The sequence below is a fragment of the Mastomys coucha genome, unplaced genomic scaffold, assembly GCF_008632895.1.
Source record: "Mastomys coucha isolate ucsf_1 unplaced genomic scaffold, UCSF_Mcou_1 pScaffold16, whole genome shotgun sequence".
NCBI classification, from domain to species: Eukaryota; Metazoa; Chordata; class Mammalia; order Rodentia; family Muridae; genus Mastomys; species Mastomys coucha.
The window spans coordinates 56,304,138-56,320,252 of NW_022196898.1; the positions used below are offsets into that span (position 1 = coordinate 56,304,138).

The 16,115-nt window shown below is 53.7% G+C and overlaps 2 protein-coding genes across 8 annotated transcripts; both read right to left on the bottom strand.

Annotated features, from left to right (window-relative positions):
* Positions 1-3,314: 3,314 nt before the first annotated feature.
* Positions 3,315-6,330, bottom strand: LOC116093621 (cytochrome b561 domain-containing protein 1). Of its 4 annotated transcripts, none has more exons than XM_031375174.1 (3): positions 5,646-6,330; positions 5,130-5,167; positions 3,315-4,750 (listed from the first exon to the last, which is right to left on the bottom strand). In XM_031375174.1, the coding sequence occupies exons 1-3, from the start codon at positions 5,791-5,793 to the stop codon at positions 4,247-4,249; spliced, it is 690 nt and encodes a 229-aa protein (XP_031231034.1). In that variant the 5' UTR covers positions 5,794-6,330; the 3' UTR covers positions 3,315-4,246. The 4 variants fall into 4 exon arrangements, with proteins under 4 accessions (XP_031231034.1, XP_031231037.1, XP_031231035.1 ...); XM_031375177.1 differs by having other exon boundaries at positions 5,779-6,328; XM_031375175.1 differs by lacking the exon at positions 5,646-6,330 and adding an exon at positions 5,304-5,613.
* Positions 6,331-7,226: 896 nt separating this feature from the next.
* Positions 7,227-16,115, bottom strand: Atxn7l2 (ataxin 7 like 2). Of its 4 annotated transcripts, none has more exons than XM_031375173.1 (12): positions 15,511-16,111; positions 14,079-14,257; positions 13,574-13,639; positions 13,096-13,200; positions 12,532-12,742; positions 11,963-12,249; positions 11,337-11,419; positions 10,730-10,986; positions 9,797-9,995; positions 9,585-9,706; positions 8,327-9,122; positions 7,227-7,437 (listed from the first exon to the last, which is right to left on the bottom strand). In XM_031375173.1, exons 3-12 carry the CDS (start codon positions 13,590-13,592, stop codon positions 7,423-7,425), a joined length of 2,094 nt encoding a protein of 697 aa, XP_031231033.1. In that variant the 5' UTR covers positions 13,593-13,639; positions 14,079-14,257; positions 15,511-16,111; the 3' UTR covers positions 7,227-7,422. The 4 variants fall into 4 exon arrangements, with proteins under 4 accessions (XP_031231033.1, XP_031231032.1, XP_031231031.1 ...); XM_031375172.1 differs by having other exon boundaries at positions 14,744-15,627; XM_031375171.1 differs by lacking the exon at positions 14,079-14,257 and having other exon boundaries at positions 11,963-12,153; positions 15,511-16,115.

Sequence of the window (16,115 nt, forward strand, 5' to 3'; positions counted from 1 at the left end):
AAACAATTAAGATAAAGAGAAACAAATGTTCAAGCCTGCATGCTGCCGTTGGTTCTGCTTGCCTTCACCCACTCTGGGCCAAATGCTGCCTGCCCTCAGACAAATGGAATGGAAAGTATCCTTCCTCTTAACTGAAAGTTTACACAGAATTGCTTAATTGCTTCTGTGTGTGTGTGTGTGGTAGTCCTTGCTTGTTTGTGTATGGTAGTTCCAGTGAAACATTTTTCAGGAAGAAAGGAGATGCCTGAGACAGCAAAGGGAACCTTAAGCTGTGGACCCCTAGAAGCCAGAAGCCATGCCCTTCATAGTACCACAGAAGCCTAAAGCTACAGAGAGGAAACACAGGGTCAGGGTGGTAGTACCATAATCACTAATACTGACCCTCCCTTTCTTTGTGCCCATTCTTCCTTTAGAAGGGCAGAGTTGGACATGAGAGATTTAGATAGGTTAGGACCAAAACTCCTGCCTGAGACCTGACCCTCCAGCTTTGACCTGGAGGGAGCTGTTCTAACTCAGACCTGCGACCACTCCTGTAGCGTGACCACATGAGGTAAGCAATGCGTAGGGCAAACCTCAGTAACTATGATCTTGGTGGCATCTCTTTCAGGGAGAGATAAAAGACGACCTTGCATCCAAAAGTAAGAACTGTGTCCATTGTATGGCTCCCAGAGCCCCTCTGAGACTTGGGCCCTCCTCGGCATCATTTCTCACAGTTCATTGCCTCTCTAGGAAGCAAAAAAGCCCAGAGTCAGCCTCGGAGAGAGAAGGATAGAGCATAGCATCTGTTTTCCATGTGTTTAATGCTCTGAGCCTTGTTCTCTTGTGGAATCCTCACAACATCCCTGTGAGGTAAGATGAGAAGCAAATAGCCGGCCTGTGCCACCCAGTGCTAGGAGCCAAGACACTCATAAAGCAGCTTTCCCAGGCTGACACACCTTCCAGTTGAGGACACACAGGTTCTTTGTGCCAGCCACAGACCAGGGCATTGTGGGGGTACAAACCCAGACACTTTCTTGCTCTCAAAACTTGCTTAGGGGCATTTGGGTGGCGTGCCCCCCAGGAGCCAAAGCAAGTAGACAGGAGCACTAGAGGCTTGGGGTTATCAGCTACCACAGACATTGCCATCTCAGCTGAGCACACTGTATTCTCTGTGTATCTTGGCCTGACTGCTTACTCTCAGAGGAGAAAAGCCTCTGGCATAGCCAGGCATCAAGAATCCTGATCCCCTCCTCTCCCACAGTGCCTTCCCATGCTGTTACACTCCAAAGCCCAGGAAGAGGGGGAAGGTGAAGGCTGGCTGACTCAGCCTGCAAGTGAGTGCTTAGAGATCTGGAGCTGAAAGGCCCCAGCACCATTCAACTAATGATTATTATTAACTCTGAACAAGCCTTGGCACAGCAGCCAGCTGGCTCGGGGAGGGTGCCTGGGTCTCCCACAGTGAGGTTTAAAAAACAAGACCTGCAGCAGCCATGCATGGGAGCAGAAAGGTGGGGACACTGAGAGACGGGGCAGGCCAGTGTCATGGGCAAAGGGTGGCCTGCTTTGAAGGGGAGAGCAAGAACAGGCTGGCAACTGATAGCAGCCTATCGTGGATGGGATGACAGCCAGAGGGAGGCAAGAGTTCTCAGATGCAGAGCTCCTGTCATTCATTCGCTGACACCCCAACCCCAATGGGAGGAGACAGGAACAAAGGGGCTCCTGAGAGGACTCCAGACAGTGTGCCCATTACCATTTGGGTTTGATATAAAATTATCTTTCTAATGCCCTCAAGGTTGAGTCTGAATATAATCAAGCTTGGAACACGATCAAATATGGAATCAAAACTTAGCATGATATGGAAATTTGTGCAAATGATGGGCGATTTTTTTTTTTTAATCTTGAGCATCCTGAGTGTCCCCTTGAAAAAACAAAACGGACTGATTACTATCTTTTCCTAGTCAAGGAACATGGCCAAAGGATAGCCATTTGTGTTCCCGCTAAGGTCCCTTCCTTGCTACTGAGAAACCCAGGTAGTATCCAGACAGAAGATACAAAAGGGGGCAGGTGTGGGTTAGAGGGAGCATACAGCCAGGAGGCATACGCAGCCGGCAGCCACAGATCCCAGCTGGAGGAAGAGTAGGCTGGCACTGAGGGCTAATGGTTGTCCAGCTGCTGCCCTAGGATGTGGAAAGACAGGAGGAGGAGGAAAGCCCCGCCCCAATCTGGCCTAACAGGAAGAAGGGCTCCTCCTGGTGCCCTGCCCCCTACACTACGGTCAGATCCCTAAGCAGGAGACCAGCTCTACCTGTACCTTCCTCTCTGCTCTGCACCGATGCCCTCCAGGCCCACTGGTCAGAGGAAGCGACAGCTGGGTCCCTTCTTCCTGCAGAATATAAATGACTCCCCTTCCTCCCGGGGCTGGGAATAGACATCAGATGGCACAACCCACGCAAACTGCCGGCTGTCAGCACGCCTGCCTGCCCGCCCACCAGCCCCCGCACCACCTGGGAGGAGGCAACACCTCAGGCAGACTCAGGCTTTCTGGCATTGCCTCTGTGCTCTGAGAACAAGCTGCCGAACCTTACCTGGCCCACCCTAGGGAGCCCCCCAGCACTGGCCTTAATGAGGGAAGGAGATGGGAGCCCTTTATCAAAGTGACCCTAGTGAGAGTCTCTTTCATGTGGCCGGGTAACCATTCCCTCCAAGTTCGCAGCACAATGGATGGCTTGAGCGGGAGAGAGGGCTTTGAAAAAGACAAGTTTCCCCTCTGCACTGCAGGGGCCTCTGTTCAGCAAGCTGTATTTAGAGAGCGCTTGCATGTTTATGCTAGTTCCCCGAGCAAAGCATGGTGAGGTCCACTGAGAGAATACTTCTGTCCCCTAGTCCCCATTCCTGGACTATTGAATTCCACCTGCCTTGTTTGTGAGCCACTGGGAGAAGAGGCCTTATTCTTCAGAGGATCTGAGACATGCCACAGACGCCTTGTCTCTGGAACTGGTCACCAGCCCCTATGCTGCAGGCCTCGCAGAGTGTTTGACTGGCTCTCTCTCCCAGGTTGAAAGCTGCCTGGATACCTTTCCTGGTTCAGCAGTCTTCAGTCCTTATTGGGATCTATAGAGGGCCCATCTCCTAGACTGACCTACACCACAGCTTACTAGTCTGACGTGTAGCCCTCACAACCAAGGATGCTCTGGGGAATTTGGTTGGATCAAGGAGGTACATAGGCAGGGAAGAGCACAGTTATCAACATCATCCTATTCTTAGGCCCAGCTGGCCGGAGACAGCCAACTAAGGAAAGCTTAAACGACAAGGAAAGAAGAGCAACAGGGAGAGAGTTTTCCTTAGGTCAGGAGGGGCCTATTCCTTGGTCTTTATTTTGTTCTAAAAGCCTCAGAATAGTACCATGGAGCAATACACCGAGTAAAACACTTTAAGCCCGAAGGGCAAAGTGTAAGATGCCCAGGACCACTCTGCCCTGAGAATGAATGTCAGGAGCATACCCAGAGGTAGCCTGAAGGAAGTTCTTAGCTCAGCTAAGGAGCCCAGGAGTCAAGGGCGTGGTAAGGCCAACGCCTTCGGTTCCTCCACAGAATTTTAAAGTGACTTCAGTGCCTTCACGGCCTTATTGTCCAGGAGACCCTCACCTGGGTCCGTCCTTTCCACAGCTCGTGGCCCGAGTTTCTTGGTTCAGGAGCTGAGTCAGCATGATTTCCAGGGGAATAAAGGGAGAATGGATGAAAGAATTACATCCTGAGCTGCCCACATGGTCCAGAGCTAAGAGGGTATCCAGACACCAGGGTTAAAGGTAAAAGTCTTTCAGATTTGGAAACTGAGGTCCTGAGATAGGGAGCTCATCTAAGGCTGATTGTACAGCACTGCCCGAGAGATCACAGGCTCTCCATAGCACTGCTTTCTCAACAGGGACCCCAGTGTCTGTGGCTGCCATTCATAACCTACAAGAACTCTTCATCAGACACACAAGCAAGAAATCACCACCATCACCATCACCTCCACCACCTAGTACTCTGTCTCCCATCAAGAGTGAGGCTTCAGGTTCTCCATAACCTTCCACTTGCACAGCAGGATATGTCCCCATTTGAGCCCAATGGATCATGCCTCAACAGTAGCAGCTAGGGTTTCTGTAAACTGTGGCTCAGCCATGAAGTACAAAAATTCATCTATTTCTGAAGTGGGTCCTGTGAAGATCCACCAAGGAACTATTGAAATCAAGGCAAGAATTCCACCTAGATTCAGAGTTCGGAAGCATTCATATATCCACTTTCTTCCTCGGCAGGTAGGAGCTGGAGATCTGGTGCATGATCACCAGAGCTGGGTACAATGGTAGTACTAGGCACAGGTACCAGGCTGCACCTTTGATCTGGGCCTGGAACCACACTGAGTACATGCCCAACAACACTGTTACTGTAGCCATCAGGTAGACAACCAGGCCACATGTCAGATGGTAGAGCTTGAGGCGAGCCACCCTTGAGACCTGGGCTGCTCGAGGACAGAGGAGACAGAGCCCATACAGTGCCTGTCCTCCAGTGGCCAACAGTGTCAAGGCTCCTATCCAGCTGTGCCAGGACACCAGATGGGACAGCTCACTTCGGATCTTGCTGGAAATGATGAAGCCCAAGCCTAGGACAGCACAGAGGATGGCCATGGTCTGCCCTGCCCAGTGGAGTCGGATCCGGGTCTTTCGAGAGCAGAAGAAAAACAGGGAGTGCTCAGGTGAGAAGAGTAGAATAGCTTCAGCCATGCAGAGACAGAACTGTAATCACAGGAAAAGGCCAGTGAGCCTGAGAAAAAAGGTCTTCTCACACATCCAGAAAGACATGGGGAAACTAAAGGACTTGCAGCCTCCACACATCCTTTCTGGACCACAGAACAGCAGACATTGACAGCAAAAATACTGAATTCTGAGGGCAAGGCCTTGATAACATCCTTGCGTCTTCCTTTTAGGCACTAGAGGAGAAATATCTTTTGTGCCCCGCTCCCCGACCTTCTCAGCCACCTGACACTTCCTCCACTTTCCCCAATCCTGTAAGTTTTAGTGAAAGGTGAAGCCCTCTTTACGCCCATCTCTCTGATCCTTAGGCTGAAAAACTGAATGCCTCCCCAAGGGTTAATCTAAGTATATCCAAACTCACCGCCAAGGCCATGAACACAGGGTGCCAGGAGAAAAGACCTAAGTAAGAATCAAAGAGAACAGGCTGACGGCTGGGCACCACTGATCTGTCCCGTGGTTTGTAAACGGCAAAGACCTGGCCACAAGGGAAAGGTCAACATACCATCTTAAGCCTAAGCAAGAATCAGGAACTCACCACAAAGGGTTGGGGCCAAGAGGCCCTTCCTTACATCACCTTTGCCTGGGGTCTGCATTTGCTGCCAGCCCAGTCCTAGAGTGCCTCAGTCGGCCCAGGATCCCCTAACGCTTTTCCACGTGAGGCCTCCTTCTAAGGAAGCATCAGGTCTGTCTTTTCAAGCCCTACCCTCCCAGGACTTCCGGGGCCCCGCCCACTACGCCTTTACAACCACTCCAGGACCCGCCCCTCCTCAGCTGAGGGTCGGGGTTTCGCGTCTCCCAGTTTGCCCAAAGCGGCCCCTCCAGCGGCTGGGCTCCGCCCCATTCTATGGCGCCGCCCCACCTCGCCTCGCACACTCACTGGTTCCGGGCCGGGACAGCACAGTCAGAAAGATGGTGAAGCCCAAAGCTATCAGGTGCGCCAAGATCCCACTGCCTCTCCGCAGCCAGCGGGTCAGTCTCGGCTCCCTCGCTGGAGCGGGAACCAGACCTACCTCCATGGGATGCATGGCAGTGCCAGGCCGGCCGGCACAGTCCAGCTACCAGAGGCTTCTTCCGGGTTTGCGATCGCGGAGGCGGCGGCGGCTACAGGAGAGGCTCCTCCCCGGGGATGCTGCGGGGCCGTGTTGCAGAGGTGCCTACAGCGCCCTCTGTAGAGTGGGGGAGAAGCGCCTCGGCCCCAAAGGGCGGCTCCCGGAAACCTCCACTGACCTAATCGAGCTCCCAACCCACCTTCATTCTATCTTTGTGTCTATATCTCAAGAGGCCTGTGAAAACTACGTCCGTAGCAACTGATAGGAGCAAAACCTCAAATCATACACTTGGTTCGCTGACCCAAGAACGTGAACCAGTGTTTTCTAGAAGTACTGGATTCCCCGGGCTGCTTACTCCTCAGACATTTCTGGCTTGCTCAAGACACAAGATTCCTCCCTGTGATAACATAAATGAAAAGCCAAACCCAAAACCTAGTGACCAAATCTGATGAACTCAGGTATGAAAACCAAAAGAAGTAATCTCCATCCCTGTTTACAGGTGTAGTTGTCCACCCCCCCCCCATCCCTCCCATGCTGCCCCCTCAAAATATTCCAGAGACTTAGGACTCTTTCAGTCTTTGCTGCCACCACAATAGCTGCACAGCTTCGGTCCAGAGGAACCAGAGCTTCCCACAACCCTAAGTTCTGCCACACTATTCAAAAAGGTATGGTCCAGCCTAAAGAGTGCTATCTGAGAGAAGCTTTACTCCACTCTTCAGGGCAAACTCACAGAAGAGACCAGAATGAGCTGTCCAGGGGCTGGGGGAATGGCTCAGTGCATAAGAGTGCATATTACTCTTGCACGGGGCCTGAACACTCACATGGGGGTGTCACAGCTGACTGTAACTCGCTTCAGGGGGATCCCACACTTCTTGCCTCCGCAGGCATCACATGCACATACCCACACACAGACACACAGACACCGTAATTTAAAAATGAAAAAAAAAAAAAAAAGAAAAAAAAAAGCTGTCCAGCACCTCTAGAGCAGCAATCACCAAGCTCAACCCCTGCATGGTTGAGAAACTAGGGCTGGTTTTAAGAAATGAGAAGGGCAAGAACAGCCATGTGTAGAGGGATGGAAGCCCCGTGTAGCTAGAAAACTGGAGTGGGGCCATGAGCTAACTCCCACAAACCCTAAGGACAAAAACCCAAGGATGGCGTTTGTGAGTCCCCCTCACCCCCAGTTCTTTCCCAGTGGAACCATAGTTGTTTCTCTTAAGCGGCTGGGGTGCCTTGCTCACTCAGCATCATATGCTTTATCATCTTCTCTGAAAGAAGATTCCCCAGGATCCCAGCTCCAGGTTTCTGTGCACAGTGTGTGTGTGCTGCGGTATATAATGCCTATCATCTCGGCCACTTGGGAAGGGGCTTCGGAGAGTAAGGACACTCATTTGGCTACATCAGTTTTCATTCTTTTCTATGTTTCTGTTTTTTATATTTTCTTAGCAGCAACAGAACAGGGAGACAGTCTTGAGGTATTTTAAAGAGTTTTTTTTTTCTTAAAAAAAATAATATAAAGTTATAAAAAGCGGCAGCAGCCTGGGGCCCAGATCTGGAGGGGAGGAGGTGCTGACGGCTCCGTTGCAGTGGGCAGGCACTTTCTCGTTAATGAGCTTTTGACTGCAGGGAGACAAGAGGTTAGAGACAGGGTCAGGCTAGGGGCCTACGTGTTATCCTTCCCATTGAGCATCTGGGCTAACCCTTGAATTCCTTCAGCTGGCCTAATAAATACAACTGAGCAAGGGAAAAGGAGAGCCGGCCTGACAGAGGTGGACTGGATCGTGAAGCTGGAGAACACACATGCGCACACCTGTACACACACAAGCAGGCCCTGCAGTAACTATCAGGTTTCCCTTTGAGGTGCCAGGAGTGTTGGTGTGCACGCAATCCATGTCTACACCAGAAGAATATTACCCTGTCTCACCTCCCAGAAGTCCCTCCTTACAGAGATCACAGGGATAGATCAAAACAGGCTTCAACAGAAAAGGTAAATAAACCTAACTGCAATCTTTACTAGAACCTGGAGGAACCTGCTGTAATCTGAAGTGGCTCTGTGGACCTTAAGTTGTATACTTGCTTGTCAATGTTCTAATGGCCGTGGAACTAGAGCAGCCCACCCACCCAGCTACTCTGCATGCTGGGATGCAATGTCTCTTTCCCCATAAGGAAAAGTAGCTCCAAGTCCTAGAAGAAAGGGTCACAGCCAGTTTAAAAAGAAGAGGTCCTTTCACTAAAGTAAAAGCAAAGGTAGGGTGGGACAACATGTCCTAAGGCCAGAGGATAAGACTGGACATAGTAAAGGTCCCTCAGGAAAAAGCTGGGATCACCCTGGAAAGGACTGACCAATCTCTCCCCAAAAATTGGTGGCCGGGGAGCTCTCTCAGTTCCCCCTTTCTTCCCCTCTGGAGCATCCTTAGCACCTTCTCTATGTCGTGTACCTATTGTGCTCCCCAGCCTCAGCCCTCCCAAGCCCTCTCTGCCCACGTTCTTCAGGAAGCTGGACTGGTACCTTCAGTGTAGAGCACTTCTCCTCAAAGGGCAGGGCTGGACCTGGCTTCTTGCGACGCACAGAGCAGGTCCCATCAGGAGGGACACCGGCCTGACAGTGCTTGGCTTTGACTGGCCGGCAGTAAGTGGCCAGGTTTTTCCGCTTCTTGGCTACCTCCTCCTCGGAGAGGCAGCTGGTTGGCAGGACCTTAGCTGGGTGCCCAGCCACTCCCCGGTTTTCTAGCTGAGAAGCCTTGACTGGTATGGGGGATGAATGAGGGGAACCCCGACAGTCCAGGGGACCTGCTCGTTTCACTCGTGGCCCCACTGTTCCATTAAGCCCCAAGTTCAGGGCTGTTTTAGTCTTGGTTGAGAGACCCCGACAGCTAGAGGGTTTGGCTTTTCCAGCAGGCTCCAGGATGCAGGTCCGTTTGAAAGTGGTAGGGCCAGGGGATAACTTCCGCTTTCGAGAAGGGGCCTCCATCTCCACCCCCTCCTTGCCTTTGGATGACTTGCTGGCCTTGGAAGGTGGCAGCTTGCTGAAGGACGGAGATGGAGTGTTGGCAGGCAGTGGTGAGGTAATAGCCTGGCTACCGCCCATGCACTCTGCCTGGCTGCAGGCAGCTGCTACACTGGGGGAGCCTGCAGGATAGCTAGGGACAAGGCTGTCCTTGATGGGGGGTATGGAGGCTGGACAGGCAGGTCGGGGGGGTGGGCCTGGAAGCCGAGGGCAGCTGCCCATAGAGGATGGACTCAAGGGATCAGATAAGGATGGACTGACAAGATGGGATGGAGGCTCAGCCGCTGGTGGGATCTTCCTGTAGCAAAGAGAGAGCTCCACTGTGATACTGAGCAACCACCATGGCTTCCCTAATATAATATACACCAGTCTCTGCACCTTCAAATGGCCAGCAAAGCCCCAGACTGCTGCCCCCTGCTGGGAGACACTGGAACTAAGCCGAGGAAGGCACAAGAGAAGGAATGGTCATTGTATCCGTACAAGATATACAGCTAGCATGCAGACACATTAACGACCTGATTTTTGGTCTCAGTTTGAGCACTCCCTATCCTACATTACCTAAAAGGTACTGGAAGTGATGGGTAAGCATCTAGATTCACCCAGATCACCCACTCATGCCCTTCTCCAGGCTAAGTCTCATCCCTTCATGCCACAGCCCATTTGGGTTTTTAGCAATCAGCCATGGTATCCCAGACTGGGGTTTCTGAAGCCCAAGTACACTCAAACCCCAGGAAAGAAGTTCAGAGTCCATGAAACTCACTTCCACATGTGTGAGCTGAGATGCCGTTCCAGCATGGAGCTGAGTGCTGAGCAAAACCGGTCCAGCCGGCGGCTAAACACATAGCATCCTGGGCTCACCAGCCGGCTTCCAAATGTACAAAACTGGAGGCAGAAGGAAAGAACATGGTTGGGAGGGCCTGAGATACAAGATTTAGCCACCCTCCACCCAAGCTCCCTGTCCTGCCACCTTACCGCCTGTGGCCTAGGGGGCCGAGTTGCATAATGGCAGTCAGGGGAAAGGTGGAGGTCATCAGATGTCCCCTCTTCCTCACTTTCCTCACTGGAGGCCTGGGCTCCACCCCGGGGCAGAGGGAAGGGGAATAGGCCTGGATCCCCATCACCACCACAGGGCCCTTCATCATCCACCTCACTCTCAGAGGATGCATGAGACCTAGAAGGGACAAAGGAGACATAAGGATGGTATGAATGATGCAGGGGACAGGGGGGACGGGGAGGGTGTCCGAGCTCAAACAGCCAGGGCAGACATACCCTTCTGGGTACTCAGATGAGTGGGAAGGGCGAAAGGACAGGAAAGTACAATATAGCTCACAGAGTAAGAGGCAGAACCAAGGGCCACAGCCTCCAAGGGATTCTCTCTTCAGCCCCTTCCTAGGCCTTGTCTTTTTAAGGAGAAAATCTGCTTCAGATTTGCTTCCTCCAGAAAAATCTTCCCAGCTTAACTGTACCCAGAACTGGCCAGCCTAGTCAACTCTCTCCATCACATAACTCCTGTGAGCCTGTGTGGGAGCTGAGCCTGTTTCACGCCTACCCCTTGTATTCTAGGCGGAAGTGCATGCAAGTAGGCTTTCCCATAGTCCAGGGCAGCTTTTGCACACAAAGGGGCCAATGGATGACTATAAAGTGGCACTGTTTCACCCAGGACCCTGGCCCCATTTAGCCCTCTGATGATAAGCGCTAACCCATGGAGGAGCGGAGAAAGACATTCACATCCCAGGCGCTGCCATCTGGCACAGCACACGGAGGCTGGAGTGCTGCATCGTGCTTAGGTGCTTAGGGGAAGTGAGTACTTGATCAGGACCTTCCCTGGGCCTGTCTCCAGGACTTCCTGGTACCTTAGGGGCTGAATATCCCCCATGTTAGATGGACTTAAGATTCTGTACATACCTGGGAAGTGCACAGTATGGGTAGGTCTGCTTAGACAGAGAAGAGAAGGTGGTGTTGGGGGCAGCTAACGCCGCAGCCACACCCTGGACTGCAGTGGGAGGCTCCTGGGAAGGGCGCTCAAGAGCTGGCTCTTTGCGTGCTGGGCTCTTCTCCTTGGGAGACTCTCCTTTTCGGGAGCTGGCCTTCAGTTCAGCCACTAGCACATCAAAGTCCTTGGCCCTGCCTGGGACCTCCCTGCGCTGGTGCACTGAGTGGATCTAGAACACAGCAGAGCAAAGTAGTAGGGAGGTGTGATCTGAGCAGGAGGGAAAGGGATGGGTCTTCTTTGACACACTTCTTTTGAGTGTGCTGTGGATGAGGGGTATTTGTGTGTTCATTTTACTCTCTCAAGGGACATAAACTCTCCTCTGGGTAAGGGGATCTGGAGGGTACCCATCTACTGCTCCTACCCTGTGCCCACTACAAGTACCTTCTTTTCTCCTTCCCTGGTGGAGGCCTAGCCCCATCCCTTCAACTGCATTTGCAGTAACTTCTGGCCTCTCCTTTCCAAGGTTTCATGTCTATGCTGAAGCTGCCCCCTCATCATCATGCAGAGGGATGGGGTTACCTTGCAAGTCAATAGGCGTGTACAGATCTTCTTGGTCTCTGGATTTATGACCCCGCACTGCCTGTTGAGATCGAACTCTTTTCCTGTGGGAAAAGAGGTTCCAATGAATCTCAAGCCCATTTTGGGGAGGAGCCAAGGAAGAATCTGGCCTCTTCCTGCCAAGGGCCCAAGAAGCAGTTGAACTAAGGCAGGAGAGCCTCGCCCTTGGCTCTTGGGTTCTATCTGCTCGTTTTAAACCAACTCAGCCCTATCCCTGGCCCAGGTACTCTGGGGAGACCGGAAGCCCAAAGCAGGGCAGTCGGTACCAAGAAGCAAAAGCAGCTACCCACATCTGAGATGCCAGGAGAACCAGCTGTAGGGTGCGAGGCAGCAGAGAATGGTCAATAGCTCAATTGCAAGAATGAATGACTCTACTGGCTTAGACTCAGGCTCTCTCAGACTACCTCAGAGACCTGGACCTGCAAAGCTCCCTGGGAACAAGTGGGACAGGAGGTCATGGGGCTTCCAAAACCTCCAAGCTGTAATAGTCAGACCTGGACAGGTTCACTCCTTCCTGACCCAAGAACAGAGAAGCCCAGTGAGGTCTCCACTCCGCCTTTCTGAGCCCCTTGTCCATAACTACTCACGAGCCATCTTTCGGTGGGTTTTAGGAGGAAGCCTGGCTCCACTGGGCTCCTTCTCCGGGGGACTGCCTTCGGCCCGGTGACTGGAGCCCTCACCGGGGATTAGCTCGATGTTCTCTCTGCCAGGAGGCTCTTTAGGAGAGGGGGCCGTGGGGACTTTTCCAGGGGAGTCCTTGGGGAGGCCTCCTGGCTGACTGAGGAAAGCAGAGGGTGGGGCCACCCTGATTCCATGTCCATCAGGCTTCGGGAGACTGGACATCTTCTCCAGATTCACCACAGGCACGAAAAGGCTACACGTGGAGAGAGGGTATGGGCTGGGAAGGGGGGAGGCTGGGACTGGGGTCTGGACTCTAGCCCAGAGCCATCTCCTCCCTAGCTCTGGAGCTTGGGTGGACTCCAAGAGAGGCGTGGAAAAAAGGGGAGCCCATGTTCCCTGGAATATATGGAAAGGAGCTGCAGAGGGGGGTTAGCTATTCTTGCTGTGAGCAGTATCCTGCAACCAGGGCTAAGTGTCAACCCTTTCTTGGGTCAGGGTCAGGGCTAGTCTTTGGGGGTTTCCGGCTTCTTCTTACCAGAGGCTGTCCTTCTGGGTCTTTTCAGGAGGCTGATGGCCACGGCTCCGGGACCCCTGGCCCTTCTCCCTGGAGGAGGTTTTGGTGGAACCTGGGGCTCTACAAGCTGGGCCCTGCCCATTCACTACATGGCATTTCTGAGAGCTGGCAGGGGCTGGAGGTGGGGGTGGGGCCCGGGCATAAAGCTTGCTGAGGGGCCCATGTCTTCTTTCTGTCACCAGGAGGTGGAGAGAGTAACTGAGGTGAGTGGTATTGACTGCCTCCCCCCACCCCCCCATCTTCTAACCAGCCCGACAATCACTAGCGCTTGGGTTGTGACCTTCCGTCCTTCCCATTTAAGACTGAGCCTTTCAAGAGTCAAACTTCTTAGACCAAACCTCTTGAACCTCTTAACTCTACTTGATGCTAGACGCTTGTTCCAACAACCATCCCGACTCCTCCAACACTCAAGCTGTCCCCAGCACCATCTTCCTTTACCCGACATGACCTGCCGACTGACCCTGTCCTAAGAGTTCCATGTCCCGCCATCCCGCCCCCTTGTCACCTCCCTAGGGCACCCCTCACCGCAATGCTTCTGGAAGGCTTGAGGCTTCACCACCTGGCTGCAGTGGTTACACACAACCAAATAGAAGTCGTCGTGGGCAGGGCAGTGCCCGAAGATGGACATGTCTGTAATGACAGAACCCTTCATCACTCGGGTTGAGTTCTCAGGATTGCCCTAGACCAAGGACCACTCTCAGCCCTCCACTTAGAAGACAACTCTGCCTTCCAACTGACAGATCTGCTGGATCCTCTCCGTCTCCACAGTCCAATCTGACCAGACCCAAAGTGTATGGGCTTTTGTGTGTCGGGGCACCAACCACATTATTAGGATCACCAAAAAACCGGTCCCAGGAGCCAGGGCAGCCCGCTGACTCCGACCTGTCAAAAGGAGGCTCCCCCCACCCCCAGGCTCGCTGCTGCTTCAAGCTACTTCCTCCTGTGGAAGAGGGAAAGGTGGTCCAATTTCCCGAGCCCCAGCCCTCTGTGTGTCGACTCCCACCTTCTTTAATGAGGGTCATGGCGTCCAGCTTCTTCGTGTTTTTGCTGCTCTCCTCTAGTTCAGCCCCTGGAGAAGAAGCACAGTTGAGGAAGCCCACCCAATTCCCAGAACCCAGCAGGGCCTGCAGCCCAATGGTGTGAAGCCCACATTCCCCCGACAAGCACTCAGGATTCCTGAAGACACTTTCCATGGGTCATTCACAAATGCCTATGTTTCTTCCTTCATGAGCCCCTCTAAGATGAGATGACCCCATTAAAGATCACAATGACCCTTCACTCCCCAGTACACTACAGAGTTCCACGGCTGACTAGATGGGTGACTGTGGGTAAATGTCTCTTTTCTGGGCCTTGCTTCCCCCGTTTAAAAGGGAAAGGGTTCTAAAATTTTTCTACAGGTCCCTTTTGAGACTGCTTACATGGGTCCTTTCTACTACTCTGTGGCATCCCAGACAAATACCCTCCCAGATCCCCACCCCCGTAAACTCATTTTGCTCCACCCAAGTTACCATAGCATCATCAAAGTTACACCCAGCTTCTCAGGTCCTGCACTGCTAGGATGGCCATAGAGTAGAGAAACTGCTGTCTTTGGACCCTTTGGCATCTTCAAAGTCTCCTTGATCAGCTACGCAAGCCCCTCCCCTTCTTAGGGGGGCTTTGTCCAGGGGTTGCCCTTGTACCTCAGTCTCTGGGTTAATGACAAAAACATCTTAGCTGTGCAAAGCAGCTCTTTCCCCATCCCCCTACCTCACTCCTCGCCCCCCTCCTCTAAGCCCCCTCCCTGTCCCTCGGGGTCGGGGTGGGGGGGAATCAATTCTGAGTCACCACATCTGAGTCCATTTCCGGTTCTCAGTGCACCTAGACCCTGACGAGGGCCCCACTCAGCATGGGGGCAGTCCAAGGGTGGCCTGTACTCCCATCTAGGATGGCTCACTAATGCTCACTAACAGAGTGGCCCCTCTCTAGGATGAGAAGATTATTGGCAGTCATAATACCCAGACATAAGTGGTAGTGGGTTAGGCATGCAAAAGATAAGGGGCAGCTCCCACTCTTTTAAGTCCCTCAAATGCGAGTGTGGGGAATGACAGAACAGAGCTGGAAGTCAGATGTCTCAAAAGAGAACAAGTGGCATTAGAGACCGCTCCATGAGATCTCCTCCTCCACCTCTTCTCACTTGCAAACTTCTTCAGGGGTGTGATGCTTGTTGTCACCCCGAAAGGCCACGAGGCCAGGTGCTCCCTGGGGCCCAGGAGACAAAGATCAGAAGGGGCTGCAGGCCTGCTCACCAAAGGCACTCAAGGGCCTACAGAAAATAGGGGTCAAGGGAGAGAGCCAAGGGGCAGGACAAGAGGCCCAGGAAAGGATGAGTGAGGCTTGGAGTCATGTATGGATGGACTGATGGAGGGAGGTCGGGAGGATGGGTGGATGGATGGATGGATGGATGGAAGATGGAACTAAAGCAGAGGGGGCGGGGGTTCAGTAATACTGAGCAGACAGGGGAGCGTTGAAAGAAGCTAAGGTGCGGGGCAAAAGGCGAAGAATTAAGTGGGTGGTGGGGTGGGTCACAGAAGTGGGGTACGTGGGAAACACGTGGAGAGGACTGTTGCAGATGGGCAGAGCCGGAGCAGGTGCGGAACCGAAAAAAGCTGGAGGGCCGGCTCACGAGAAGAAAGATAAAAGGCAAGTAAAGTGGGGGCAGGTACTGTACACCCCGCAGAGACAGAGGTGGGCAGGGTGGGCTGCGAGCGATACGCCGGCGCTAGGACCCGGAGGCGCGAAGGTGGCTGAGCGGGCGGGCACTAGGACCCGGCGGGTCCTTTGTTTGGGGGGCCGGGGAGCCGGACGGCGGCTCTAGTCGGCGGCTCCCCTCAGCTGGAGGGGGCCCTGGGGGGGAGGGGAGGTGGTGATGGGGTCCCCGGGTTCTAATGCGTCCGTACTCACCGTCTGCCGCAGGCAGGTCGGCCCGTTCCACCCACGAGCTCCAGCTCTGTCCCGCGAAGTCATCGAGACTCGGCACTCGCCGCTCCAGAGCGGCCATTGCTGCCGCCGCGCGTTCACGCACCGCCATCACCGCCGCGGACGCGCGCCCGCCCCGGCGCCGCCGCCGCGCGGCCCCCGTCCCCCCACCCTCCGACCGGGGGCACGCCTCCCTCTCCCCCTACCTTTCCAGTTCACCCTTTGCGCAAGCGCAGCCCGAGCCTCCTGCCCCTACCTCCTCACTCTCAAACACAGCTTTCTGGGAAGTGTAGTTGCGGAGGGGGTGGCGGCGCTTACGGAGCTAGCCGAGGGATCCCCTTCCGAAACGCACGATCGCGCGCGGGGAAGGAGAGATGAAAGCCTCGGGATATCCTCTTTCAACCCCTCCGTACACGTCCTTTGTGCCACTAGTTCACTCTCCCAAACTTACTGCGCATACCCGAGCCCCAAACCTCTCCCTGCCCAAGATTACTCCTCTAAAGCCGTGCATCCGCCAGCTGGCTGGCGCCCCTTCCTGGGCTGGCGGCCACGAAGCGCCTCTGCACCCCTGTAGATCGAATAGGGTAGGT

What these genes read in the sequence shown, in the direction of transcription:
- LOC116093621 (XM_031375174.1), bottom strand. Translation starts at nt 5,793, where the DNA reads ATGCATCCCATGGAGGTAGGTCTGGTTCCCGCTCCAGCGAGGGAGCCG. An exon ending in GCTGTCCCGGCCCGGAACCA is followed by an intron (nt 5,168 to 5,645) that starts GTGAGTGTGCGA and finishes ATTCTTACTTAG; the next exon opens with GTCTTTTCTCCTGGCACCCT. An exon ending in CTGTGTTCATGGCCTTGGCG is followed by an intron (nt 4,751 to 5,129) that starts GTGAGTTTGGAT and finishes CTGTGATTACAG; the next exon opens with TTCTGTCTCTGCATGGCTGA.
- Atxn7l2 (XM_031375170.1), bottom strand. Translation starts at nt 15,637, where the DNA reads ATGGCGGTGCGTGAACGCGCGGCGGCAGCAATGGCCGCTCTGGAGCGG. An exon ending in CATGACCCTCATTAAAGAAG is followed by an intron (nt 13,201 to 13,573) that starts GTGGGAGTCGAC and finishes CTGTCATTACAG; the next exon opens with ACATGTCCATCTTCGGGCAC. An exon ending in AGCCTTCCAGAAGCATTGCG is followed by an intron (nt 12,743 to 13,095) that starts GTGAGGGGTGCC and finishes TCCTGGTGACAG; the next exon opens with AAAGAAGACATGGGCCCCTC.